This window comes from Strix uralensis, chromosome 10, assembly GCF_047716275.1.
Source record: "Strix uralensis isolate ZFMK-TIS-50842 chromosome 10, bStrUra1, whole genome shotgun sequence".
NCBI classification, from domain to species: domain Eukaryota; kingdom Metazoa; phylum Chordata; class Aves; order Strigiformes; family Strigidae; genus Strix; species Strix uralensis.
Window position 1 is genome coordinate 20,357,421 of NC_133981.1, and position 26,091 is coordinate 20,383,511.

A 26,091-nucleotide genomic window follows, 5' to 3' on the forward strand; every position below is an offset into this window, starting at 1 on the left:
CTCCTCTTCTCCAGACTAAACCCCCCCAGTTCCCTCAGCCGCTCCTCGTACGACATGTGCTCCAGACCCTGCACCAGCTTCGTTGCCATTTTCTGGACACGCTCGAGTCATTCAATGTCCTTTTTGTAGTGAGGGGCCCAAAACTGAACACAGTCATCGAGGTGTGGCCTCACCAGTGCCGAGTACAGGGGCAAGATCCCTTCCCTGTCCCTGCTGGCCACGCTATTTCTGATACAAGCCAGGATGCCATTGGCCTTCTTGGCCACCTGGGCACACTGCTGGCTCATGTTCAGCCGGCTGTCAATCACCCCCCCAGGTCCCTCTCTCACTGGCAGCTCTCCAGCCACTCCTCCCCAGGCCTGTAGCGCTGTGACATCACAAAGCAGCCCATGACCTTACAAAAGCGTGGGACACTCCCTGGCCCGCAGGATGTGCCATCCTGGGCAGCCCATGACCTCGTGCGGGAGGAGGGGACTCGCTGGCCGGCAGGCTGGGCCCTCCTCAGGGTGTGACATCCCAGAGCAGCGCGGGACTTCATGGGGGGGGGAGGGTGTGCTCATTGGACACGGTGTGTGACGTCCTGCGGCAGCGCGTGACCTCACGGCCGAGCGGGCGCCCATTGGCTGTCAGGGTGTAACCTCATGTGGGAGTGAGCGCTCATTGGCCGTGGGGGCGTGACCTCGCGGGAGACCGGATGCTTATTGGCCGTCCGGGTGCGGGCCCGCGGGGCGCCGCCTGGCGGGCACGGGCGCTGCAGAGCGCCGATTGGCCGGTGGGCTGGGCGGGGCGGGTCACCCCCCGCGTCGCCTCGCGCCGCCATTGGCTGCGCCGGCGCAGGCCCCGCGGGGCGGGGGGCACGTGCCGGCGGGGGGCAGAGGGCGGGAAGAGAGGGGCGGGGCGGCAGGCGGCGATTGGCCGGGCGGCGCGCGTGCCCGCGGCGCGGGGCGGGCGGGCGGGCGCGGGGCGGCGCATGCGCGGGAGCGGCGGGGCAAGGCGGCGATGGCGGCGCGGGGCTGATGGCGGCGGCGGAGGCGGCGCTGCGCTGAGGGAGCGGTCCCGCCCGGCCCGCCATGGGCAACGAGGCCAGCCTGGAGGGCGGCGGCGACGACGGGCAGCTGCCGCCCGCCGCCGCCGCCGCCGCCGCCGGGGCCCCGCCGCCGCCGCTGCCCGCCGCCGCCAAGCCGCCTTCAGCACCGGGCGGCGGCGGACAGCTCCCGGGCAGCGCGCCCGGGCCCAGGTCAGAGCGCTGGGGGGGGGGGGGGCGCGGGCGCGGGGCGCGGGAGCGGGGGGGGCTGTGGGGCCGTGGGTGCGCGCGGGGTTGGGCCGTGGGTGCTGGCAGGGCGCGGGCAGGTGCGGGTGTGCGGGGCAGAGCTGGTGCGATGGGCGTGGGGGCTCGGGGCACGAGGGTTTAGGGCGCGGTGGGTGCGGGTCCGTGGGGTGCGGGTGGGGGTGCAGGGGGTGTCTGGGTGCGGGTCTGCGGGGTGCGTGCAGGCAGATGCAGGCAGGCGGGGTGAGGGAGGGGTGTGTGAGGGGTGCGAACCGACGGGAGACCAGGGTGAAGCCGTGCTGGGTGCGGGCGGGCAGCGGAGGTGCCGTGGGGCTTAGGGAGAAGACAGAGGCACCTGAGGCAGGTCACGGCTGGAGGGTGCAGCCCCGGGGGAGCTGGCAGCTCGGGGACACCCGTGGGTGCTGGGGAAAGGCAAGGGTGTGGTTTGGGGCTGGGTGCGGGAGAGAGACGGCGTGTCCTCGGCGAGGCGTTCGGTGTTGTGGAGGGTGGGAGAAAGGTGGGTGCTGCCCGGTGGGCAGAGGTCCAGCAGCGAGGGCTGGGGCGGCCAGAGGGGGAGCGGGCTTAGGAGGAGGGAGGGATGTGATTCGGGGTTGGGGGGATGCTGCCTGGCGGCACGCGGCTCACAGCATCAGGGTGTGCGAGCGCCCCAAACACGGCCGCCCCAAACAAACACGGCCACCCCAAGTGGAGCCGGCACCAAACGGGAAAGGTCATTATGTAACAGGAGGGACGTGCAGCCCTGCCAGGAGTCAGCGGTGCAAAACCTCGCGGGGAACCGCGCTGAGCTGCTCTCCCTCTGCCAGGCAGTGCCAGCCGGGAGGGAGATGCTCTAGAAGCGGGTGTGGGGTTGGAGATACTCCTTTAAAAAAAAAAAAAGCTGGCCCTAAAATATCATCCTATCTGGAAAAATAAATGCGAGGAGCAGAAAGTTGCACGGAGGGGTGTGGGGAACTCAGCAGGCGGTTTGCCTACGGCGCGTGGCTGAGGCGGCGGCGTTTCGGGCTCACTGCCTCGCCCGTGCAGTGATGAGCTCTGCTTGTGTTGCTGGTCGCGTTACTTCAAACAGGGAAAATGCAAGTGGGAGCCCGAACAGGAGGCTGCGGGCTCGCCTGGCGGTGCTTTCCTCTCGCTCCCAGCCGGCAGGCTGCAATCGCTGCTTGCAGGCTGCACTTCAGCATCCAGATGGGATTCAGGGATCCTACAGGGTGGCCGAGCTGTGGGCAGGCTTCTCTTTGTAAAATCTCCGTTAGCTTTTACACAAGGAGCATGAAAAAATGGCCCTGAGTGAAACCGTGCCTGTTTTTCCTGTACGTTTTTTCCAGTTCCCCTTGCTAAAGAGTCACCAACCCCCCTGCTTCGGACTCTGCCAGTGAGAAGTTGTTCATAGGCTGCTCGTAACAATTTAAAATTAAATACCTGCAGGGCTATTTAGGCCGGTGTAACAACATCAGCCGAGGGAGCTGTGCAGATCTGCCGTCTCTGTCCATTATTGGTGCTGCTGCGGGGCTCTTCTGTTACTGCCCCGGGTCTGCATTTGCTGTTGTACTGGGGCTGGGGGTCCCAGGGGCCTTGGGGGTCCCAGAGCCCACGGAACCGGCGGGGTGGAGGAGCACAGTCCTGCAGCGCTGACCATCCTCGCTCTTCTCCTGCCAGAAACACCGGGTTGGTTTTGCCAGCCACGCTCGAGCCCTCGCACGCTGAGCTGATGCTCCTGCCCCTCCAGGGGAGCTGCTGCCAGGGAGCTGCCCTCCCTTGCAATTAATTAACGCAATTAAAGAGGTGGGCCATGTGGGGCTCTGCGGGCTGGTGGTGAAGGCTGCTGTGGAGCGGCGGTGGGATGGGGAAGATGCTGATGTGTACCAGTGTTAAAAACTGAGAGTGGGAGGGGTGTGGGCAGCTGAGATAATGCTGAGAGATTTTAATTCAAGGTAACAAAGTGGAAATGAAGGAAAAAACAGGCCTCAAGAAGAAAGTCATCTTTATGAGATGCAGGAGTGGGCACATAAGATAGACTAGATGTTGTAAAAGGTTTAGCAAAGCATGGCTTGTGCTGACCGAGCAGCGAGTGTGAGGTGCAGAAAGTGCTGCTCCAGAAATCCCAAGTGACATGGGAAAGGAAAGTGAATTTCTCTCTGTATCTGGGCAATCATTTATTTTCTCTGAGTTAAGTAACCTAAATCTGTATGCAAACCAATGAAAACCGTAGTAGTGTTACTTTTCTGTGTAATTTTTCACAACTTGCTTTGTGTTACACAGGGAAATAGTTGAATGCCTTATATGTGGTACGCTGGATTTCAGGCTCTTCCGTTTAAATTCATAATAATTGTTTGCAAGAAACTGTGCATACACTACGGAGAGACTTCAGAGAGTAGAAACGTCCTATAGAAGTAACGTCTTCTCCTGGGGTTGTAACATCTACCACTAGTTATAAACTTTGATTTTCTGCTTGCATGCTTTGGGTGCAGCGCGGCGGAGCCGGGGAGCGGCGGTGCTGGAGGCTGGAGGGAGGATGGGTGCAGGGCTCGGCTGTGAGGCGGTTAGGCTCTGCCAGCGGGGTGCAGCTCGGCAAAAGGAAACACCATGCAGGATTGCATCAGGCAAGACATTTTCAGCGCAGATGAGAAGACCTTACCCTTGTGGAAGGCGCTGCTAGAATCTCACGTAGAGGGGCTGTGCCCAGCTCTGGTACTCAGGCAAGATGATGCTGAATCAGAGGAGGGAGGAAAGGGTTGCTGCTGGTCTGCCCGGATAAACGGAGCCTCTGTTGCCTGAGAGAAGATGGAAAGATGGAGTGTCATTAACCCGTAGGATCAAAGGAACACAAATTGGTGGCAGATGCATACAGATTGAAAACTTTCCAGCTGTCTGGCAGTGACGTCCTGGACGATCCCAAGTTTAGAAACGTAGCTTGGGGCACGGTGCTTTAGGTGGACGGTTTTCCTGGTAGCTGAAGAGAGACTTTATTGCTGTTTCTGATCATATTTGTCTGTGTGTGATTTATGCCCAGTTCATTCAGGTTTTTGGTCTGTCTATTGCTCAGCTGTGGAGCTCGTAAAAGACTTTTTTTGATGCCTGGATGCATAAGCTGAGACTGAAGGATGGAAGAGGGTCAGTGTCCTGGGAAGCATTGAGGACCAGCCACAGGTACCCAGTCTGTCGGTGGGAGCAGAGGTGCTTTTAGCATCACCGTTTCTCTGGAGCTGGGAGATGCATGTTGCAAACAGCCGGGCTGGCTGCTGGGCTTCAAGGTCGGGAGGAAGCTTTCTCCCACGGCACACCGGCAGAGACCGCTGGGACCTTTGTTTTCTGTGATAAAGAAGCTGCTTTAGTGAATGTCCCAGAATTTCTCAAGCTTCAAGGTAGGCTTGCTGCGAGTTGAAGGTCTTGAAGTGACCAAGAAGGGAAGTTTCCAGTACTGAGTAGCAGCACCTCCTGCGTGTGCTGCGAGTGCTTCCCCGAAGCCTTCGCAAGTCAAGCGTTGATCCTGTCTACCCTGCTATACATTTAGCATCAGTCTGTTTGGCAGGTGGTGGAGCCTGAAGTAAAAAATCAGGTGATAGGAAAGAGTATAGCAGAAATGGGACTGAAGGAAGCAGCCCTCCAAATTAGAGAAAATAGCTCAACTTTGGAAAAAACGCTAGTGCAGTTCAGATGCTCCGTTCTGCCCTTTTGGTAGCTCACTTGCATTTTCTGGGTATAGGTTTGTTTTCTTGCATAAGTACCATAGCAATAATAGGCAATAAGTATATACATAAAAGCAATTTAAAAAAGCAAGTTTCCCCATTTCTTTTTATATGGGCGCTTTTCACAAGCTTGCAGAAACGAGCAGTTGATGTCCATTTTCCTATGACTGTGCTAGAAATAAAACGAGGCTGTGTGGTGGAAAACCAGGCTATGGACAGGGCTCACACTTGGCTGGAGAGCCAGCTCCGTATTTGTTCCCATGCACTGCTGTCCCCAGAGAGACTGACCCCTGAGCAGGACCGTCCAGAGACGTTACCGTCAGAGGCATTGCTGGAAAACCTTTTCCTCAAATATTAAAACAGGTTTTTCCTGGCCTTTTGCTGAACTGCAGACTGGCACTCTGGAAAAGCCTGCCACGCAGCCGTGCTTAGTAAGTATTAGTTTGTTTGCTATAAGACATTTGGAAGGTCAGGATAGAGCTGAGGCTGGCTTTAAGCAAGGAGGAGAAGATCAGATAAGCAACGTTTCAAGATCAAAAACTTCGTGTGAGCAAAATAAAAGGTAAAAGGAGGAGTACAAAATGGCTTACTTGAAGGATCAAGTCAAAATATTTGCTGTGTTAAATATCCCAATGGGCTTCAGTTCATCTTCCTGTCCCATGATGGGCAGGCAGTGTCAGCTGCAACGTGTCTTCCCTTTAGTAAGTGGTGTTTTACATACTTTTGATAGCTCTGACAGCAGCCATTAGGCCACTGAATTTAGATGTCACAATTCTGGGTACTTAAGTAACTCCAAAACCTCTTCTGTGAACATGCTCATCAATATTCAAAGTGTTTGGCATCAAATATTAATGCCTTTATTTCCAAAACAAATACACAGATTTGCAATCCGCTTCACGGGTTGGGGTTTCTCACTGCTGAAACCAACCTGGATGTTATGGTGAAGGCACGTCTCTTTACCCTTCACTTTTGCTGTGCGAGGGGCTCCTGGATGTACCTACGGCATCCACTTCTGCTCAGAAAGAAGGATGTGGAAGAATTTGGAAGGGTTGATTTCCTTCGCTCTGTTGGCTCGTGCTGGTTGAAACGTCGGAGGACTCTGGCTCCTTCTGGCACAATTTGCAGCTGTGGCAGGGCCGCTTTCTGAGCACTGAAATCCCGAGTACTGGTGGCCAGCCTCTTCTGCTGACACTCAGGAGCTGCAGCTCGAGTGACCGCATCCGTTGGGACCGGTGGGTCCTTCCGCAACGCGGGTCATGCCGAGCGGCGCGATGAGCTGGCTTCTGCTTCTCCAGTGCGCCTGAATAAAACTGTTTCTTCTCTCTGCTGTCTGAATTGAGCACATATTTGATGCTTCCCATCATGTTTCCAATTCAGTGCAAACAGGTATTCTGTGCTGTGGCATATTCCTTCGGTTTATACCGGTTTGGGGAATACTCGATGGGCATCTGAACACCTACCTGCCAGAAAAATGCAGCCTGCCTGCCGCAAACCCTGCCTCTCTGTGCAGCTGCTGTCACTGATTCCCTGGCTGGGGCTGGCACTGTGGCTTACCATCGGCCGAGGCTGTTTTTCTAGTAATCCTGTTGCAATATCGAACTCCTTCCCTAGCGTGTGAGATGCACCTTTGGAAGGACGTGACAGGCAGTCAGGGTGCAAACAGCATTTCCTAAAAGCAGGTTAGCTCCGTAGGGTGAAATGGGCTCCGTGGGAAAGGCATTCTGGTTTTTCACTAAATGTGGAAATAGAATTATCACGTCGTCTTTGCTGATGAGCGCTGCTGCTCCTGGATGCTGCTCGGGTTTTTTTCAGCTGGTGAGTGGCAGCAAGTGCCGATGGTCATCCCAGTCCCACACATTGTAAACGGTTATAAGTGTTGCACGTATTTTCTTGAGATTGAGATCGTTGCTGTTGAGCCATCGCTGTGTTTTCAAATGTCTGTTTGAATGACAGATTTGTTATTTTTGCATCAGTCTATGGGCACGACTGTTCTTACGAAGAGGGTTTTTTTGTCTTTTTTAGTGCCTGGAGGTGCTGAGCTTCGGTGTGACCCCGAAGCACTGCTGTGCAGCCTGTCAGTCATCGCTGGGCTTGCCGTGCCACTTTTCATGTCACTGATGCTGAAAAGTTTTTATAAATACAGTGAGCTGGCTCCTCTCTGGGATCACCCAGCACCTATTTAGGAGCCTACAAGAGAGAGCAATACTGTTGCATCCTATTAATGCTGGCCTGTGCTTTACAGCGAGGCTGGAAGTCATGTTCCTGGGGGACGTCTCATCCATACTCTGCTCATATTTAATATCAAAGATGACTTAAGTACGCTGGTGATGGTATCTCACTGACTCTTGGCCTCTTTATAGCTTACTAGTGTGTGTTTGATATTGAAGATTGACCCTGGCCCCATTAACAGTCTGGGGACAGGATGGGGCAGGAGACAGCAGCTCCCTGTCCATGCTGAGGCTCCTCAGAGGCAGAGGAACATCATCCACCAAGTCAAGAAAAGCCACATCTGGATGCGATTTTTTTTTTTTTTAAAGTGTTGTCTGTCTCAAGTTTGTCTTGAGATGCTATGCCGTCCAGCCTGACTTCTGGCACTGGGTGGTAAAGATCATTATGATAGTTAAAAAAAGGCAAAGCAAAATCTGGAGTTTAGAGGTCCAACCTAGCCAAATGGCAATAAAATGTATGTAAACAGCATAAATAAGTGTAGCAGCAGTGTACCAGAGGGTGTAATGAGATATATGATCACAGAAGGCTTGAATAAAAGCTCACCTTGTAAAATACACAGTCTCCCTCAGCCCAAAACTATAGTTTCTGCGATGTACAGAAGATTAGCCGTTCATATTGGCTTTATTCCCCCTGAAGATGTGATTAAATAGTTTGGTGCATTCTCTTTTGTCAAAAATGATTTAGTTGTGTTTCTAGGTCATTGTTTATAAAAGAAAAACGCATGTATATTTAATGCAGTAAAGTGTATTAGGCATCTTCTAAGAAGAGCTACAACAAAAAAACCCCCACCCTCTTCTGCCCAGTCTGTCCCCAGATCTTTCTCCCATTTCTGGCCTTAGTGTCTTCTCCAGCAGTAGTCCTTCTTGAAAAGCCATTGCTCACAGGTCGCCTCAGCAGTCTTCCCTTCTCCTCCTCTCACTTCCTGATGTTAGGAAGCGCCTTTACACCTTTACCCTAGAGCAACCAAGAGGAACATCTCCACTCGCAGACCGTTAGTGCTTGCTGATGATGGGCGCAGTTCTCCACGAGCCAAGTGGCTGTAACAGGGTGTGTAAGGCACCGGTGAGCAAAGGTAGGAGCACAGGACCCGAGGAGACCTCTGGGCCATTACCCACTGGTAGGCACCGTTAGTCACCCCATCGTATAGTCCCACTATCAATGTAACAACTAAGATCTTAGATGAGATACTCTTCTTTGCAAAACCAAAAAGCAGCTTTGATTTGCCTGCGGTAATTCATGTGTTTGAGACATGCAGATGTAGTTTAATTTCCATATGCTTTCCTGAGGGATAATGACACCTTCAAGCCCAGATGTGTTTGAAGACTTGGACTTGTGCCATCCTGGCCAGCTGGTTTCACAGCAGGGAGCAATGGTGACTGGGATGTTCACCCGTTTCTGGTTCTGCAGCCAGATGATGGGGCATGTTGCATGGCCGGGACGCGGCGGGGGCAGCCCTTAGCACGTGGATCAGGCTGAGCCTTTGGAGATGATGTGATGGTCCTACCCTTGTCCACCATGCACTGCTCCGCTGTGTTCACGCCAGGCAGCAGGCGGTACAGGAAGTAAGGAAGGGACATTTTGTGGACATCAAGTCTTCTCACTGTGTCGCAGTTATTCAGTGACTTCCTGAGTTGCAGCAAGCTCTGCACAGGCTCCTCTGACCCATGAGAAGCTTCCTCTCCTCCCTGAAGACTGTCGAGGCCATCCCTGTGTTTCTCAGTGTTTTCTCATTCTCTGTCAGCAGGCTTCAGTGCTGTGCTGTGACTTCTGTGCAGGATGTCCTGCAGCTTCCGAACCCCCGTGTGAGGGACAGGCTGCCATCTCCTGCTGTGACTTGCTGCCCATCACACCCACAGTCATCTGAACCTCTGCTGCCTGGGCGTGCTTAGCTGCTCCTCACAAGAAAAGCATCTCCTACCCTCCTCTCGGAGGGTTTCCCCCTTTTTTGATAGCTCTAACACAACCTAGAGCAAGCAGATGCTGTATGGAAAATGCATCCATGCTGCTTGAGAAATGTTGCTGAATTTTGCATTTTTTTGAGCAGGTATGACTAACTGTTCTTCACTTGGCTCTGGGACCTGCCAGGGACCACAGTCTTTCAGACGTGACAAAGCAGTTTCCCACGCTGAGTAGCTTTCAGATGAGGATTTGACAGCTCCTCTGAAGGCCGCAGAAAAAAAATCACCGTGGACAAAAATGTTGCTCAGTGCAGATGTGACAAAATTCAGTGTTTCAGCCAGTGTGTTTGGGGTTGGCATGCCCTCCTCCATCCGGCCCAGGGTGCCGGAGGCAGAGACATCTATGGAGGTTTTACAGCATAGGGAGACTTTCAAAGGCCAGATGTCAATAACTGAGAGCAGCCTTTGAGCCTTTTTTTCTTTTTTTTTCTTGCTTGCCAGTAGAATAATGCTTTTTAGCCTGTTTTGAGTCTTTCCTGGCAATGGAGGCTCACAGGCTTCTACAGTTGCTGAGAGGGACATGAGGCTGACGCTGAGCTCAGAGCCTGGCTCCAGTGGACATCCCTTTGCAGGACTGGTGCTCTCTTGAGGATCGTAGCATCGTGAATGTGGGGATTTATTTTGGAATTTGGCTTTATTTATGGGTTTTGAGCTCTCTTAGGAGAAATCTAGAGTACGTGACCTCCTCTGATATGGTCTCAGGGTGCTCCTTCTCAGGGTGCTCTATCTTTGGAAGTTATACATGGGCATGAAGTCAATGTTAGATGTGTCTTCTTCAGCTATTAAATGGATTCAGAGGGGTCCTGCCCCTCTCACCAATCTGTGTGAGACCCAGCTGGGTCTGCCATGGGCTCCCCAGTATGAGAAAGAGTTTGTTGGTAGCTTGCATCCTTCCTTCAGCAGTCTAGACGTGAGGAGTACGAAGAGATTTTGCCATATTTAACGTCTGTGAAAGGATGAAATTGTGTGTGGGAATTACTTTCAAAGATTGACATGTTGTAGCGGTTAACCACTTTTTTTTTTTTTTTTTTAACCAGAAAAAACAGATTGCAGCCTGGGAAAAACAGCGTGGGTTTTTTTTACTTCATCTCCTAAAGAAAACATTTCAGTTACAGAAATGTGAAGTTATGAGTTATAAAATAGGAATAGTTGAAATTTGGAAATGTATAATAAGTTCTTAAGGGACTTGGTAATTTGCCTTCCTCTTGTGAGAAAAACAAATCAGCTGATAATACAGAGGTTATGAAAGGCTTGGGGAGAATGCAGTGCTGAACTAGATCTTTTTCCACATTGACTCCGAACTGTACTTTTTTCTTTGATGAAACATGAAATTACTTTTAATTTATTTTGTTCCAATCCTAGTTACATAAACTATTATTTGATTGTACAGCTGGACTGAAGAACTGTAGGAGGTCTCACATTTAGGATTTTTCTGTCTCTTTCTCATTAAGCCTACAGACTGATTTCTTTAAATGCACCTATTAATCTTCTTAGGGAGACAAATTGTTGTTTAGTTGGGTTTTTTCTTTCCTTTTTTTTCTTTTAAACACTAACTCTCAGTTAACTGTTGGAGTAAACACTGATGGTTTGAAGCCTTTCCGGGTGCATGGGCACTGCAGTTGGGCAATGCGATGCTAGCATGTGTTGCCCTGGCCGGGCTGGGTTTGATCTAGTTGGCTTAAGCACCCGAGGTGGTGACAGCCTAAACCATTCTCATCATGCTTGGCAATAACCTCCAAGTCTACAGAATGGAGTAATACATTGTCTTCCATTCTAATTTTGCAGTGTGCTTTTTCAGTAGCTTGGCTACGGTAACTTTTGTTGTGTTATTGATTTCAAGTTTGGGACTTGTGGGGCTCCAAGTTTGAGACCCATTAATGTAGATCTTGTAGGGCTAGCCATAGGATGCAGCGAACCACGTGTTGTCCTTGAAGTGTGCAGATCTTTCCCATATTTCCTCTGAATTGCATCAGCTTTGTTGTCTTCTGCCCACCAATGGTAAGCCACCCTATTCTGAGTTTATTTTTAACCATTCTTAGCAAGATTTCTCGGTGGACCGGGCAGGTGTTGGTAGGAATTCTTTGGACCGCTGCCCTTGCAGAGCTTCTCCACTCTCCTCCACTTCTCTGCTGGGAATGGCTCTTAGGAGGGTGTGGAAACTGCTGTCAAAAAACACATCCGTGGGCTGCGTCTGCTCCGATATGAACTTGCGAGATGTCTGCAGGAGATAGTGCTGGAGCACATTGTGTCAGGGCCAGGCGGCATCGGTAGCTTTCTATAGATACTCCTGACGCCGGCGTACGTGAGGAGGTGAGGCTGGGCTCTGCTTACATTGCTGTAAATCAGTCCCTGCTGCTCAGCATCTGCCCCGACTGTCCCTTTGTATTTTGAGCAGCTCTGTAGTCCCAAGAAGCAGAAGTTTCCAAGCCGCCTCCTTTTCCCCCCTGTCTGCAAGTTGTTGTGGATGTTTTGCTTGGGAATCCTGTAGCTGGGGAGCACACAAGGAGCAGAGGTAGTTTCCATTTATATGGAGTGGAGCTCTGTGAGTCAGCTGGTCCTGCAAGCCCACGGGCAGCCAGCCCTCCTCCCTCTGGGTGAGATCCTACCACCTAGGCCTTAGCGGCAGAACAGCAGCAGAGGGGGCATGTGGTCCTTTGCTGTCGTTTGAACCTTTTGTGGGGGTGAATTTTAGAGCAGGTAAAGCCAGTTTACCACTTTATTAGACTAGGTTTTGACTGGTTACACTATAATTATGACAGAACATCAGTTCTTGTTTGAGTGGAAAAGATGGTCCATATCACTATGTTATATGCCATCGATTACCTTAACCTGGCACCCAGAAACATCACTCAGGGAGAAAACTCTAAAGAAATATCTCCTTAGGCATCCCTTTTGTACTTTATTTTATCTGCCTTTGTCATCCTGAACTATCTCCTAGCTGCACTGGTTAAGGGATTAGGATATGATTCCTGTTGGCTATGCAGCTCAATTTCAACCAACCCATGTTGGTAATTACCAACTTAATTTTGATTTATTATTAACTAAAAATACAGTCGCAAACACTCTGAATTAACAAATGATCATGCCTTTCTTTTTCTTTGAAATATGCAAACAAAATCAACTAGCTGCTTTGGGTAGTAATAAAATGCTGTCTACTTACCAACATATCTAAAATTTGGTTCACTTATCAAGTAAAGTTCTCAGCCTTAAATTTTACCTGCTTCCATTTCTGCCAAGTTAAGCCTTTTGATGGGACCATGAGGACAGATACATCAAATATGCAGATGCGTCACTCTCTTCGGGGACAGATGTTCTGGTCTGAGGTATGTGTGGCAGGGAAATGCATGCAGGGACAAGGCGCCTCAAAGAATTGCAGACACTGGAGAAGTATTTTCCTTTGATCCTATAAAGAATTTGGCAGGGGAATTTCAGACTCTCCTATTTCAAAAGTACATTTAAACCGAACAGCTTGAAATATTGAAGTTGATGGTGTCTCTGACAGTATTGGTAATGTATTATTCTTTGGGTTTGCTTTATCTTTCCTGTTGTGAATAACAAGCTTTACACACAAAAATGGAATTAATTCCAAGTTTGGTTTGCCATTTGCATTTGAGCTTCCAATTCAAATCTCCGAAAACCAGAAAGTGCAGATCTAAGACACACTAAAAACTATATTGACCCTGTCTTGTGCAAAGCAGTTGGCTGGCAGCCCCAGGGCAGTGTCCTCAGCAGGCACTTGCAACCATGGTCTTGTCTCCAGTAATAGACATTATTGGACCGTGTGGGCTGGTGTGGAAAATGTCAAGGATGGAGAAACTTCTGCAGCTGAGAAGTGTTTCTGACAAACACAACCTGATGTGAAGTTTTTGTTAAATGGTGTCTGACCATGTTGAACGTGAAGCTGTCCTCCTTGCAGGAAAGCGTGGGGTCATCAGTTTTACCATGTACCCCTCTACAGGCACAGTGTTTGGAGCTCTTCGGGGAGGGTATGAGTTGATTACTGTTTCCTCAGTCCCTGCCCAAATGATCTTCTCTTGATTGCTCTTCCACACCTTAGATGTCAGCTCTCCTGGTAACCTGAGGCAACAAGAAGAAAAGAAAAAAAAAAAAGGACCCAAATGGCCTGGGGAAGAGTTAGAGGGATAATTAGTGAGACGGCCAAAATGCTGTGAGGTGCAATTACAGGATGGATAAAAATGCTACAATTTTTCACACACACAAAAATATATTAGGTCTCACATTTCATTTGCCCAGGCTCAAACAAATAGGCGTGCAAAGTCAGGATTTTTCTGTTGCCACTCACTGCAGTCACCAGGACCTGTTTGTCTCTCCGCAGTACGGTAGTCTGATTTCCTCTCCTGGAAATTGCTGTTTTAACTGGGTTTTTCTTTCCTTTTTCTAAAAATACAAGCTGGTTTCTTTCTGGTATGTCATTACTGCGTCTTTTTTAACAGCACTTCTCTTTCTGATGGATCTTCCTATTTTTTATGCCTGGAATGAGTGTTGCTCCTCATTTCGGGCTGAGTTCGGTTCACTCAAGCTGTCATGGAGATGGATAATGATACATTTTTTTTGCATGAGCTTTTAACTTTGGAGCATGGGTAGAACTCATCCAAAAAAAGGGCCTTGCAGTCTTCCCAAGCTTCTTAATGGTCAAATACCAACTTCTTGCTGGTAGAGGTTTTGTCGAAGCACAGGGACCTGTGGGTGATGTGGACAAGACCGTGAACGCTGTCCTGGAGGAGCCAGATCCCTGGGATTGACCCTTTTTACCTGCCATCAGCAAACTGCTCGGCATCGGAGCCCTTACCCACAGCGGGCCAACAGCTGCAGAAATCCCTCCAGCTCCTGGACTGAATCAAGCCTGAAACTCAAAAGGGAGCCTTGCAAAACCAGACCTTCGTGCCACACTCTGGGATGGAAAAAACGCCAGAAGCAAGTCAAGGGAATGGGCTGTCTCTGCTCTTCTCTTTGAATTGCTTTCCAGAATGCATTTTTCCCAAAATAACTTAATTGTCTGTTTTTTTGTAGATCATTCTATATTTGTTGATGAGCATTAAATTGACATTTTCTGAGAACTGTCCAAAATGGCTTGAAGAACTCTTTGCAGAGCAGCAGTATCTCATTTAGAGCCCATCACTACGCTATGGTTGTCTTATCTTCTCTGCATTACTCTGCATTTCTTGACCTTGGATTTCACCTGCCACGGCGTTTCGAGACACCCATTTCAGGAGAGCCTTCCAAAGCTCCTTGCATTCAGTTTTAGCTTTGAATACTCTGAATAAATTTGAGTGGCTCAGCAAACTTGTCCCTTCATTATTCCCCTCCTTCCCAGGCCGTTTATGAATATATCCCATTTATCCCATGGCAGGGTCCTGCAACTCTGCTTGTGAAAACCTGACCATCTACCTCTATCCTTGGTGTCCTAAACTGTGTTCAGTTATTAACCCACAAGAAGGCTTCCCCTCATTTCACCATCTTTTACTTCTTTTTTTTCTTCTTTCTTTCTAGATTTTTATGCTAACATTTCTCCTACTGAGACAATTTTTCAGACTAATCCTGTATATGAAGCGATTCTGGTGCAGGAACCTTCATAAATTTCTCCTTAGCAAACAGCATGGCAAAGGTTCAATTTATCTTTTCTTTTACAGTCTTGCATTCCTTAAATATTTCTGTTGCATTTCAATCTTCTTTCAGTTTTGCAGATTCTTTGGCAGATTTCCTATTTGTAAAGTTTTAGAATTTATTTCCCCCCCCCTATTTACGAGTTGTTCCTTCAGGGATTTTTTTTTTTTGCATGCTTCATTAGGTCTTTAATTTGCCAAAATTTTGTTTGTTTGTTTTTTCCTCAACTAGATACAATTTTTATTTTTTGAAGGATTTCATTTTACTCCTGTAGCCTTATTTGCTCCACTCTTTAATTATGTTGCCTTGTTATGGCCATGTCTTAAACCCTTTCTTGACAGTACATTTTGCCTGAGGCCCTAATATGCTTACAGGTGCCATGGAAACTTCCCTTTCTTACTCTTCCACCTGCTGCTTTTACTTTCTTTTTAACAAACTTTCTTTTTCTGATTTTTTTTCCCATTTAAATCTAAGTATTATAACAGTCATGTATTTGTGTGTTTTTTCCAGTCCTGCAATAGATTGAAGCTGAGTCTATTACAGTCACTGTTAATGAAAGTTTGTCATCAATTTTGGTATCTCAAAGCAGGTCCTGTGCATGTAGCAGGACTAAGTTGAGAGCAGGTAGCTTTATTCTGCATTGCTTTAGGCAGTAGTTAACAACCTAAACAAAAAATTGTGTTGCTGCCAATTAAAATCAGAGAGGCTCTCAAGGGGGGGTTATAATCATAGATTTACAAGATAAGCTTTCATGAACCATGTGCCATAAAAATTCCTTAGCTTCATGGTTTATCTTTTGGCTTTGCTGGCATTTCATAAATACAGCACAGTAATTCAAGCTGTTAGCTTTACTGGGACAAAGGTCTTCAGTTAAATGTGACTGTGGCAAACAGCTTTTACTGTTTAATTGCTAGAGCTCAGTTATAAGATGTAAGTGGATGGAGGCAGAGGGAAGCGGTTGCTCCTTGGCTGGGGTACTCTGCCCATTGTAAATGTCCTTTCTGGCCCACAGTATTTTCAAGAATGTCACGATCCTTCATAAATTATATAATTTTTAACATGCAGAAGGGACTTGCTCACAGCTATCAGTTGGACTGGGGAAGGATATGGAGGCCACACACTGAATAGCTAAGTGGAAATCAGGTTGAAGACACAGCTTCACACCTCACTGTGACTTCTGGGGACATTCAGCCCCATTTCAGCCACCCTTTCTTTACATGCTCCCAGGCGTTGGTTGCAGAGCCGTATCTCTGTGGCAGGGCTCTTCACCATTTCTTGCAGACCTTCCAAGTCCTGCAATAAAGAGGAGAGGAGCTCTGCGGGCAGCAGCCCACTTTACTGTCCAACCTGCAGCATTCCCTGAGCATGGCCACCCCCAGCATTCACCTGAATTAATGTGGAGTTTGGTGTGCTTGACTCGGGCGGGGGGACTTAAGGACTCCTGCAGCTGGGCAGGTGTGCTGAGCATCCTCCCCTTCGGCAGTATCCTTGCGGCCAGCAGCTGGGGTGCCTGCTGCCTCCTCTTCTTCCATTTCCCCCCAAGGGCTCCAAGGCTGGTCTTCACCTGCACTGATGGTCCAAAGCTGACCTACTGTCTGCACCCATTCACTGGAAGTGCTACTGTTCCTCCTCGCTTTATATCTTCCGGGTACTTATTAAGCGCCCAGAGAGATACAGAAGCTGGATCAGAAATCCCATGGACCTTTCTGGTAACTCCACGTTCACCCCAGGGACGGTGCTTCTGCAGACACAGCGGAGCCAGGGCTCCTTCTTTGCATCTGCGCCCTCCTGGCTCTCAGCAGCTAGCTGTAGTGCTCCTCTTACGCTGTGCCACTAATTGGATCACGATCAAGAAGTGGCTTCTACGCTGTCTCTGGAAGATTTACATGTAGTTTTCTGCTATCACAGAGGAAACAGATTTTTCCTGACACCGAGGCAGAATGGATATTGGACACCCCACTTATCCCCGAGAGATTTTAATGCTTTGAAGTTCAAGATCATAAATGTTCTCAGCAACAGTTATATCACTTGAAAAGGAGACCTGTTCAAATCTTTCAACCTTCGGTGTGCCAGCTCCTGTAAAGCTATCTCAGAAGAAATCTCTTTGATATATATTGGACTGAGTTCATTACCTGCAGGCTCTTCTGTCATGCCAGTTGCTGGTGGCTCTGAGGGGCTTGGCCAAGATCCTGACAGCAGTGACTGCGCATTTCAGGCATCGGCAGCTGAGAGAGCAGCTCCCCAGAGCAGCATGTTGTGGTCTGCAGGTCACTTGGTGACTTTCTGGCTTACAAGGGCTCGTGGGAGAAATGCAAAAGTCTCCCCTGACTTCAGTTCAGGTCTTGGGGTTCATAGAGGCTACGCTGGACTCTATGGGGATCTGTTGCCTTGCATTCAGTTGTAGATGTTCATCATGGTCTACATTGGGTGACTAGTAGATGTCAGACCTTGGGATTCTCTGGAGAGAAGTCTGGGGCTGCTGGGCTGGTGGGTGTAAGCAGCCCTTGCTCTGGTTTTATGTTGCAAAGCACCCTAAGGGAAATTGCTCTTAGCTCAACCAGGGCCAAGTTAGGTGCAAATTAAGTATTTATTTGCCACATAGCAAAATTAGAATAGAATAGAATAGAATAGAATAGAATAGAATAGAATAGAATAGAATAGAATAGAATAGAATAGAATAGAATAGTTCAGTTGGAAGGGACCTGAAACAATCATCTAGTCTGACTGCAATTGATAATGACTCACAAATTCAAAAAGGCAGCGCATGGGAATGAAAATAAGCAAGTAAATGTTTATTTAGAGCTTAAATCGGTCATAAACCCCTCTTTTAGTACGTAGGATTCAGCTAATAAGATGGCAGATGCTTCTCAACAGCCGTGCTTCATACAGCAGCTTGAGTGACATTGATGTGTTAGCCTGTTGCTGATTCTCAGCTGAACTAGACACGATGCTAAGAAGATGGAGGATAACTGGTTGTGGTGGACTGAGGCTTTTCCTAATCTTAACTTTGCAGTATACCGAGTCACACACCTATAATGTGGATGTAAACTGGAAAACTTCTGGTTCTTGTTACCTTTTCATGGATTGCATAGACCTTTGCATTTTAAACTAAGGGAAAAGCTGGCAAGAGTGCTAAGTGTGTTATCTTCTGCAAAACCAGGGGCCAGAGGAGGAAGGTGGCACGCCATGCATCGCAGTGCTGTTTGCCACGTGGCAGCATCGTGCTGGGATGCAGTTCCTCTGGGGAAGGTCGTTAGTCTGGTGCGTTACGTGCTGGTGGCTTGTGCCATCGCCTGCCTGGCAGCCCCTCCTTGAACTCCAGCCTGAGTGGGGTTTAATGGGGAGGCAGAGAACTCGAGGATATCATGTTCCTTTGTATTTATGAGAACAGGTACGTGGGTGAAGTTAGGGACCCAAAAGATTGCCCAGACTGGGTAAAAGCCTTGAGCAGGAGCTGAGGGATACTACCCAGCGTCAGGAGACACACATTAGGGACATTTTGGTGACAGGGAAAATGCCCGACAGAAGCTGCATCCTATTTGACAGGGATAAAACAACCCTGGAGCACAAAGCTGCAGGAGAACAGGGTTTTTCCACTGCTCACAAAAGCAAGTCATTAAACACCGTGGCCTTTCACAAGAGTGCTTGTGTTGCTGTCTAATAAAATACTCCCTGACAGTTTCTAGTCACCATTTCATATTTTCTATTTTGTTTTCAGCTTTGTGACATTCGCTGCTTTTAAACCATCCAGTACACGCATTTCCAGCATGAACTTCTTCCTGCATGGACATAAATTTAATTAAGTCGGGGACACTTGGATTTAAGTAGGTGCTGATTTTTAATTCTGTAACTGCTTCTTTTTTTTGTCAGAGCAGTCTGATATGGATTCCCTGTGTTGCAGTCTGCTATAGATTCCCCGTGTTGGATGTAGCACTTTTAGAGCTACAAAGCTGCCACCAGTAAAACTCCCAAGCTCGGTGGATGTTTTCGCATGGCTAGTGTGAGATTTTCAGTGCATGTAGGTGAAACCGGAGGCCCTCCACATCAGACACTTCCTTTTCTGTTTATTTATTAAAAGGTTGCATGCCCTATTTTCTAGTCTGAATTGCTGATGCATGTACCAGCTAATATTTGGTATTATCCCACGCAGTTCCTATGCTGACCCATAAGCACTAGGAATTATGTTTTTCTAAGTCAAACCCAGTGCCATTTTGACCTAGAGTGCAACTGCCCTTTTGCTTAGCTATCTGTTTTTTTCTAAATAAGTTATATTCAGTGATTCTGAAAATCAGTCATGGGGATGTTCACATCTGGTTTCAGTCGAACCAACTAGGTCAAATCTCTGTTCGTAGCTGAGCAGCTCTAGTTCTTGTTCATTAACCCAACCTCCCTCTTTTGGGTGTGAACATCTACACATTTTCTCTCTTTTCATGCTTTATCTTGATTTGTTTGATTCTCATACCCTTGGTTTTACTGCAGGTAACCAGTCATTTGTTTTCCCTCTTTTTCTACTAATAGAAAAGACTTGCTTGTCCCCATTTTGCTTATTTTTGATATGGATGTGAAGCTAGGAGCTCACTTCCATGAACAAACCCAGCTCTTCTTTGGAAAGCCAGAGCAGGGCGTGCTCTTTGTAAAATGATGGTGATGGTGCCATTTGTTTTCATGTTCTTTTTATATACTATAATGCAGTAATTAGATCAGTTGCCCAGCGAGCAGGGACCCATTTCAGTTGGCACCAGACAGAGAAAGGGATGCAATCCATGTTTCCCAGTTGCATAAAAGGGCTGCAGCTCCTGAAGGATTTACTTGGACCAGAAATGCCAAGCCCCTGTGGATGTGAGCGCTGCTGGGGTTTGGCAGCAGCTGAGCAGATGGATGTGGCCAGTGTGTTTAAGGGGGGAACGTGAAATTAGGAGAAAACCAATAAATTAGGAGAAAACCAATGCACACGCTCTCTCGTGAACTTTTCCACACACCACGCCTTGAACAAGACCAAGTTACCAGCCATGCATGTAGATTTTGTGTCCTATCATTATTCCTTGATTTTATAGCAAAGATATTAATGGTGTTGGCCTTTACCTTGCGATGGTTATTGCTCCCAAATTAGCATCTTGTGTGAAAAAGGACCCGCTGAGATCTGTTGGGATCCTGGCTCCAAGCTTGGGTCTTGTCTGTAAAATTTAGGGACACCAATGAACCTACTTGAGTTAAACTAGATCAGTACCTTTCTACAGGCCCTGACTTTACCTAGGAATTCCCAAATAAGAAGGTGTACCAGTTTACTGGAACAGGATTGGAAACTGGTATTGCATCACTGTATTGCTTTCAGCTTTCCTAAAGCTCCTGACATCTTTTCACTGGCACTGCCATGCCATCAGAAGTTGGGTTTAGGACAAATAATTTTTTTTTCTGAAATTAAACATTAACCAGTCTAACATTTGTTTTGCCTATAAATAGGATTTTGTTTTTAAAGCCTTCCCAATTCTTGTTATTTTAATGAAAGACTGTCATTTTTACAGAAGGGAAAAAATCAGGCATAAAAAATTGGAAGTGCTTGTGACATCCTACACTGCTGAGCTCAATTTTGTGGCTTTGACCATTGGTCTTCATTATGCTGTTCATGTTTCTGATCATCTCAGTCAGCTTTTCCCTTCTAGTCCTTCTCCATCTCCGCCCAGCCTGCCAGGACGTAAGCACCAGCCCTGAATAGAAAGGCTGGTTTCATATCCGTGCCTGTTCCCGAGTGGAACAAGGGAAGTTCTGTGCCTTTTTAATCTTGAGAAGTATCTGACAGAGAAGCAGACCTGGGTACAGATTAATCTCTCAGGGTGATTTTTAGCTCTGGGCTACATGGCAAGCAACCTTGCAGTTTAGCCTCCTCTCTTGCATGAAGCTGAGGGTTAGTTTTTGTGGGTGTTTTGCAATGCCTCGCATCGGGAGACGGGCAGATGATTCTTTCACTGTGTAGGCAAGGTAAGAGAGGTGGCAGGGATACGCCGCAGGGCTGGGAGTGAAACCCAGGCTTCCAATGTTGTGGACATGCAACTACCCCACCTATTTCTTGATGGTGAAATGCTGTATTCCTCCCTGCAGAAAGCAGAGGCTGGTGCTGTGAGCTGATGTGGCTGGTTCGATGCCCTGTGTTCAAAGGACAGTCAGAGCCGAGCTCCAGCAAGCTTGGAGAAGGTTGGGGAAGAGGTGGAGGAGCAGAGGACTGATGGTGGGCGTTGCTTAGGCTGGCCGGGCTGCACCAGGGCAGGAGGCTGGTTGTGGCTCGGTTTGATGCCATGTCGGCTTTATGTGGAAAATGGAGGGAGTCTTAGAAAGCAAGAAGAAAGCCATCATTTTTCAATTTAAGAATAAAAGAAGAGGAAGAAAATGGCATCTTCCCAGCTGCCCAATGTGCTGGTGATTGTGGGCAGATTAATAGAGCTGCCTGCCTGACCTTCTGTTGATAAAGCATTAATAGGCAGAATATAATAAATGGAAACCTTGACAGTATAATAGTTAATAAGCTTAGTCAAACACACTTGATAGTCTTTACTTGGACAAAATTATAACTCTGTTGGTAACTGTGAGAGCGCTACTGAACTTGGACCCTGCAGAGATGTTTGAGCATCACCCAATATTTCTAATTCAATAATTAGGGTGGTACAAAATCAATACAGCCCCCATCAAACGGCTGAAATCCTGCCTTATCAAGACAGCTCAATCTAATTGTTAATGAGCAATCTAATGGCATTGGGGGAAATTTCTTTGGAACTGGTTAGCAGCCTGATCCTAGTTAATATTTTTATCAGTGATAAAGAGGACTGCATGGAAAAAAGTAGATGAGCAACAGTTTGGACTTGTGTAACAACAACAAAAGGGTTCGTAGATGGGTACAAGACATACAAACTTTGGAGCATCCCAGAAAAAGATGCCACGAGCATGGGCCTCCACCTGACTCAGTATGACTGTTCTCATGTTCTTTCCTGGGGCATCTCTCCTGTATTTAGTTACTATATTTGAGAGACCAGATGATTCCTTCTGGTCTTAAAATTTCATGGACGTGTTCAACTGATGCAAGTGAGAGACAGTCCAGACTGTGTTATGAGATGGCTGGGGCATCTTGGATAATTATAAAATAAATAAATATAGTGATGATATAAGTGCAGAGTGAAACCACAGCTGGGAGCAGGATGGACATGGTGCATGGCATTTCTTTGCACATGGAAAGGTGGAGGGAGCTCTGTCCTTGGCTGGGGGAGCATCTCTGAAGCAGCACTGTCCCGCTGAGCAGCAAGTGCCCAACTGCCCTCCTCTCTCTTCTGCATCAGGAATGATGTTCAGGGCAAAATAACAGCACCTTGTGTATTTTTTCTCATGGGTTTTTGCTTTTTTCAAGAGAGCCACAGACTCTGTTTTGGGTAGGAAATGTAGTGAACTTGTCAGTGCCTTGTGTGACGGCTCCTCTTGATGGAGCACACCTTCAGAGGTACGGCACTCTTCACGTTGATTTGCTGCAAAAAATACACTAAGCAAAAAATTCAGTCTTTGTTTAAAGAAAGGTACTTGAAGTAAGTAAGCCAGACTGCTAGTACTACTAATACCAGCTGCAAAAATAGGTGGTAACTACTAATATACTCCTAAACACTTATGCTGTGTGTAGCTGCTGTAAATTTTTTCCATTTCTCAGCTGAGCTGGGAAGTGAAACTGTAGTTGAGTGGTATTTCTGTGGTCAGAGCCAATTTGGAGTCAGAATTCCCACTTGGTGGCAAATGTTTTTTTCATATCAAATGGGAAAAAAAAATTTGAACTTTGAAATTTGCAGTGGAATAATCATTCTCTTGTTCCAAACAACAGTTACACATTAATCTTTTCAAATAATATTGTTTCAATGTTGTTTAATACACAATTAGGATAGTATGTCTTCTAATACATAAATGCTGGTTTTATAAGGATTAAACTTAAGGAGAGAAAATGCATTTTGCTTTCCGACAGTACTTTCTGCTGGTGTCAGGGACTGACCTCTCCCATCTCCACCAGGTACAGATGCCACATGTTTTATGGAGCAGCAGCTTTGCAGCCCTCTGCATCAGGAGGCAAATCCTATTTCTGAACTCAAAGGCATCAGTGTTTGTGATGGAGGAGCAAGGTGTGCAAATGACACATTGCAGGTGGTGTGCTGCACAGCGAGGTGCGGTTTGCTCTTTAGGCTGGAGCAGATCAGTTACTCCTTATTGCTTTGCTTTATTATTATGGTGCAATTCCTCCTTCAGAGAAGTGGGTTTCAATCTGTAGCTGAAAAATATTCCCAAAGTGCTATTTTAATATTTATTTTCATCCGACTTCCTATTACTGTGGCAACATGCACTTTAAATTTCATTAGTTTTATGCATTTAAGTTTCCTTTTAAAACCTTTATAAGGTCAGACCCTGCTTGGGTAAATCAACAATTTATTAAATTTGAGTTTCTGAGTAATATTTTTTTCTTAAACAGCTGTAGATCACAAGTACTGAGGGCATTAGGGCTTCTGCTTTTTTGAGAATATTTGCGGGCATTACTGATCACCACGTGCACCAAATTATTCTGTAATTACAGAAACATCTTCCATTGCAGATTCATTCTCATGCACTCGTGGTCTGTCAGCAGCACACTGCAGGGTACCTGCACTGAAATAACATGGGAGGCAGGCTGTGCAGGATCTTGTGCCATGCTCTCCAACAAAAGGACTCAAAGCTCTTTCAGCTGAGGCTGCCCAGAGCTGCTTGGGGCCACTGTATCCTCTCCCTGAGCTCTGGGGTGACAGGTAGCACACACTGCAGAGTATCCTACACAGACTGTGGGATTGCTGCCTCACCACCAGCAGGTGCGATGCCAGCCTCAGGATTGCTCCTTCTGGGTAGCTGGGGTTTCACAGGGAGGTTTCATAGCCCTGTCCTGGCAACTTGATGCATCCCATCTGGGTTTCTGCCCAGCAAAGACTCACACCACCCAGAAGAGGGTTCAGCTGGGGGAAAGCTAGGCCACACAAACCCCAGTTCCCCACACTTCTCGCTTTAGTAATGATTACTAAAGCAGAGCTGATGCCCTCTTTCTTAATTTCCCACTGCTGTAAGCCCCTGGGAAACAAGCCCTCAGTTGCTTTCACCTGTGACTTGCACAGAGGCAGCTTGACAGTTGAGAATGTATAAGTAGTTCTCCTTCCTCCTTTGGGCTTCTAGAGGGGTTTTCCTTCAATAAATAGGGCTCCTTGCAGTTTTTTTGTTTCACAGCAACTCATAAAAGTAGGTTGTGAGAAGATAGTTTAGCACGCGTTGGCCGGCTCCCTGCAAAAGAGGCCCCACAGTCTGCAAACCAGAGTTGCTGCTGCCTCTTTGAGCACCAGTTTGTGCTGGAGAAGTGCTAATGGGGAGCTAGTCCTTGGCTGGCAGGAGGCTGAGCTGCCCCAAACTTCTCATTTACATTTTATGTGCAACTTTCTGACTAAAGTTCAACTTGGAATACACTGAATAATTCAATTATGTCTCTGCTGCTGGGTTATATAAGAGAAAGCTGAAATTGCGCCTCATTTCATAAGGTAAAGTGTATCCTTCTGCTGATCTGAACAATTTCCCCAGTTCGCAGTGTGGTTTTGCTGTGCCTCCTTGGCTGAGCTGGGGCTTTGGGGGTGGAGAGGGTGCTTTAGGTATTTTCTACATTGACTGGTTTCTTTTGAATGTCCTAAACCTGGGCTTATGATGTGTATTTTTAATGGTGTTTCAGCACGCTGAGGAGACCGGAGCAGCTGGATCAGGCCACGGGCCAGCGGTCAGCATCCCCCTCCCTCGCACAGACTGCACCCAGCTCCCAGAGCCCACGGGAGATGAGGGGCCGGGGCCAGCCCGGACCACCGGCGGAGGGACCACGGAGGATGTTGCAGGTGGACGCCAGGAGCCAGAGCTCGGGGAGGTCTCCCTCGGTGTCGCCGGACCGGGGCAGCACCCCTACCTCTCCCTACTCACTCCCGCAGATCGCCCCCCTCCCCAGCAGCACCCTCTGCCCCATATGCAAGACCACAGAGCTCACCTCCTCCCCCGGCCAGCCGAACTTCAATGCCTGCACCCAGTGTCACAGCAAAGTCTGCAACCAGTGTGGCTTCAACCCCAACCCGCACCTCACCCAGGTAACACCTCCTCTTCCTCGGGCAGCCTTGCTGGCTGGTTCGGGTGGGTGGTGGGGTGGACACTGCCAAGGTTTGCAAGGAGATGTTCTTATTTTCTCCAAGCACAGAAGTTGCATCTTTGCTTTTGACAGCTGTAAAGCATTGGCCAAGAGCAAGGGCTCTGCTGGCTTCTCAGGGAATAACTGCAACAACGTGAGTTTTAACGAGATGAGAGAGGGGAATTAGTTAAAGCGAAATGGCAGACCACGAGAGAGGTTCAGTCTCTGTTGCTGAGACCTCAGAGCGCTTGGCTGAGGTGAGGCCTACGTACACAAAATTGTCCTGAAGTCAAAGGACTCAACAGCAGGAGGGAAGCAGAGGGGCTGGTGGCAACCCCAAGGTGCTGAGCATCTTAGATCCTGACTCATCCCAGGTGATGATGTTTTGGTGGCAGATGAGTTTCAGACAGCATCATGCCTGGCGGCAGGAGAGAAGTGCGAAGAGTCGTGCACAAGATGATGCCTCTCTGGGGGAGTGTTTTGTGGGATGTGTGAAATGGATGCACAGGGTTCCCGGAGGTGGATCTGGCAGCGGCGACAAGTGGGGGGTGCTGGGGCTGGCTCAGGCTTGGGGCTCCCCGTGCCAATCTGTCAGGTCAGATACCTCCACGCAGGGTGGGAGGCGACGTGAATGCTTTTTGCAGCTGTTAAGAGCCAAACCACGGGGATCCCTACTCTCAGGCTTAATAACAGAAACTTTAAGTCACGATTTGGAAAGCCACTGTGCCACTCCGTTATGTGAGGTAACAGGATTGAGGCACTGAAGTCCCCTGAATACCCACATTTTATTGCCAGTAGCTGTTTCTGGTAAGCACGCAATGCTTGCTCTTGACACCAGACATAGCGGTTTCTAAACACCCTTGTTTGAGAGAGACTGCTGCCTTCCAGTCCCTTTTCCTGGCAGAGGGAGGGTTGGGATAGCTGATACCCCTGGTATAGTGAGATGTAATTAGCTGGGTACTGCTTTTGTGCCTGTGTAAAGAGGTATTTACCCCTGTGAAGATCAGTATAAGGTGTCAGATCTTAATGAAGGGTCCTACGGTGTAAATTCAGGCTCCTGCAAGGAAATGCCATGGGTCACTTCTCTGTTTCACTTTTAAATAGATTTGCCAAACATTT

At 48.1% G+C, this 26,091-nt stretch overlaps 1 protein-coding gene across 2 annotated transcripts in view; it reads left to right on the plus strand.

The window, feature by feature from the left end:
• The first annotated feature begins 1,188 nt into the window (after nt 1-1,188).
• BSN (bassoon presynaptic cytomatrix protein) overlaps nt 1,189-26,091 on the plus strand; it is a 95,056-nt gene continuing 70,153 nt past the window's right edge. Inside the window, exons 1-2 of one of the 2 annotated variants that reach the window (XM_074879616.1) lie at nt 1,189-1,237; nt 24,535-24,934. In XM_074879616.1, the coding sequence (XP_074735717.1) occupies nt 24,635-24,934 (300 nt within the window). In that variant the 5' untranslated portion in view covers nt 1,189-1,237; nt 24,535-24,634. Of the gene's footprint in view, nt 1,238-18,761; nt 18,802-24,534; nt 24,935-26,091 lie in introns of those variants that run through there. The other variant, XM_074879617.1, reaches the window with a different exon arrangement.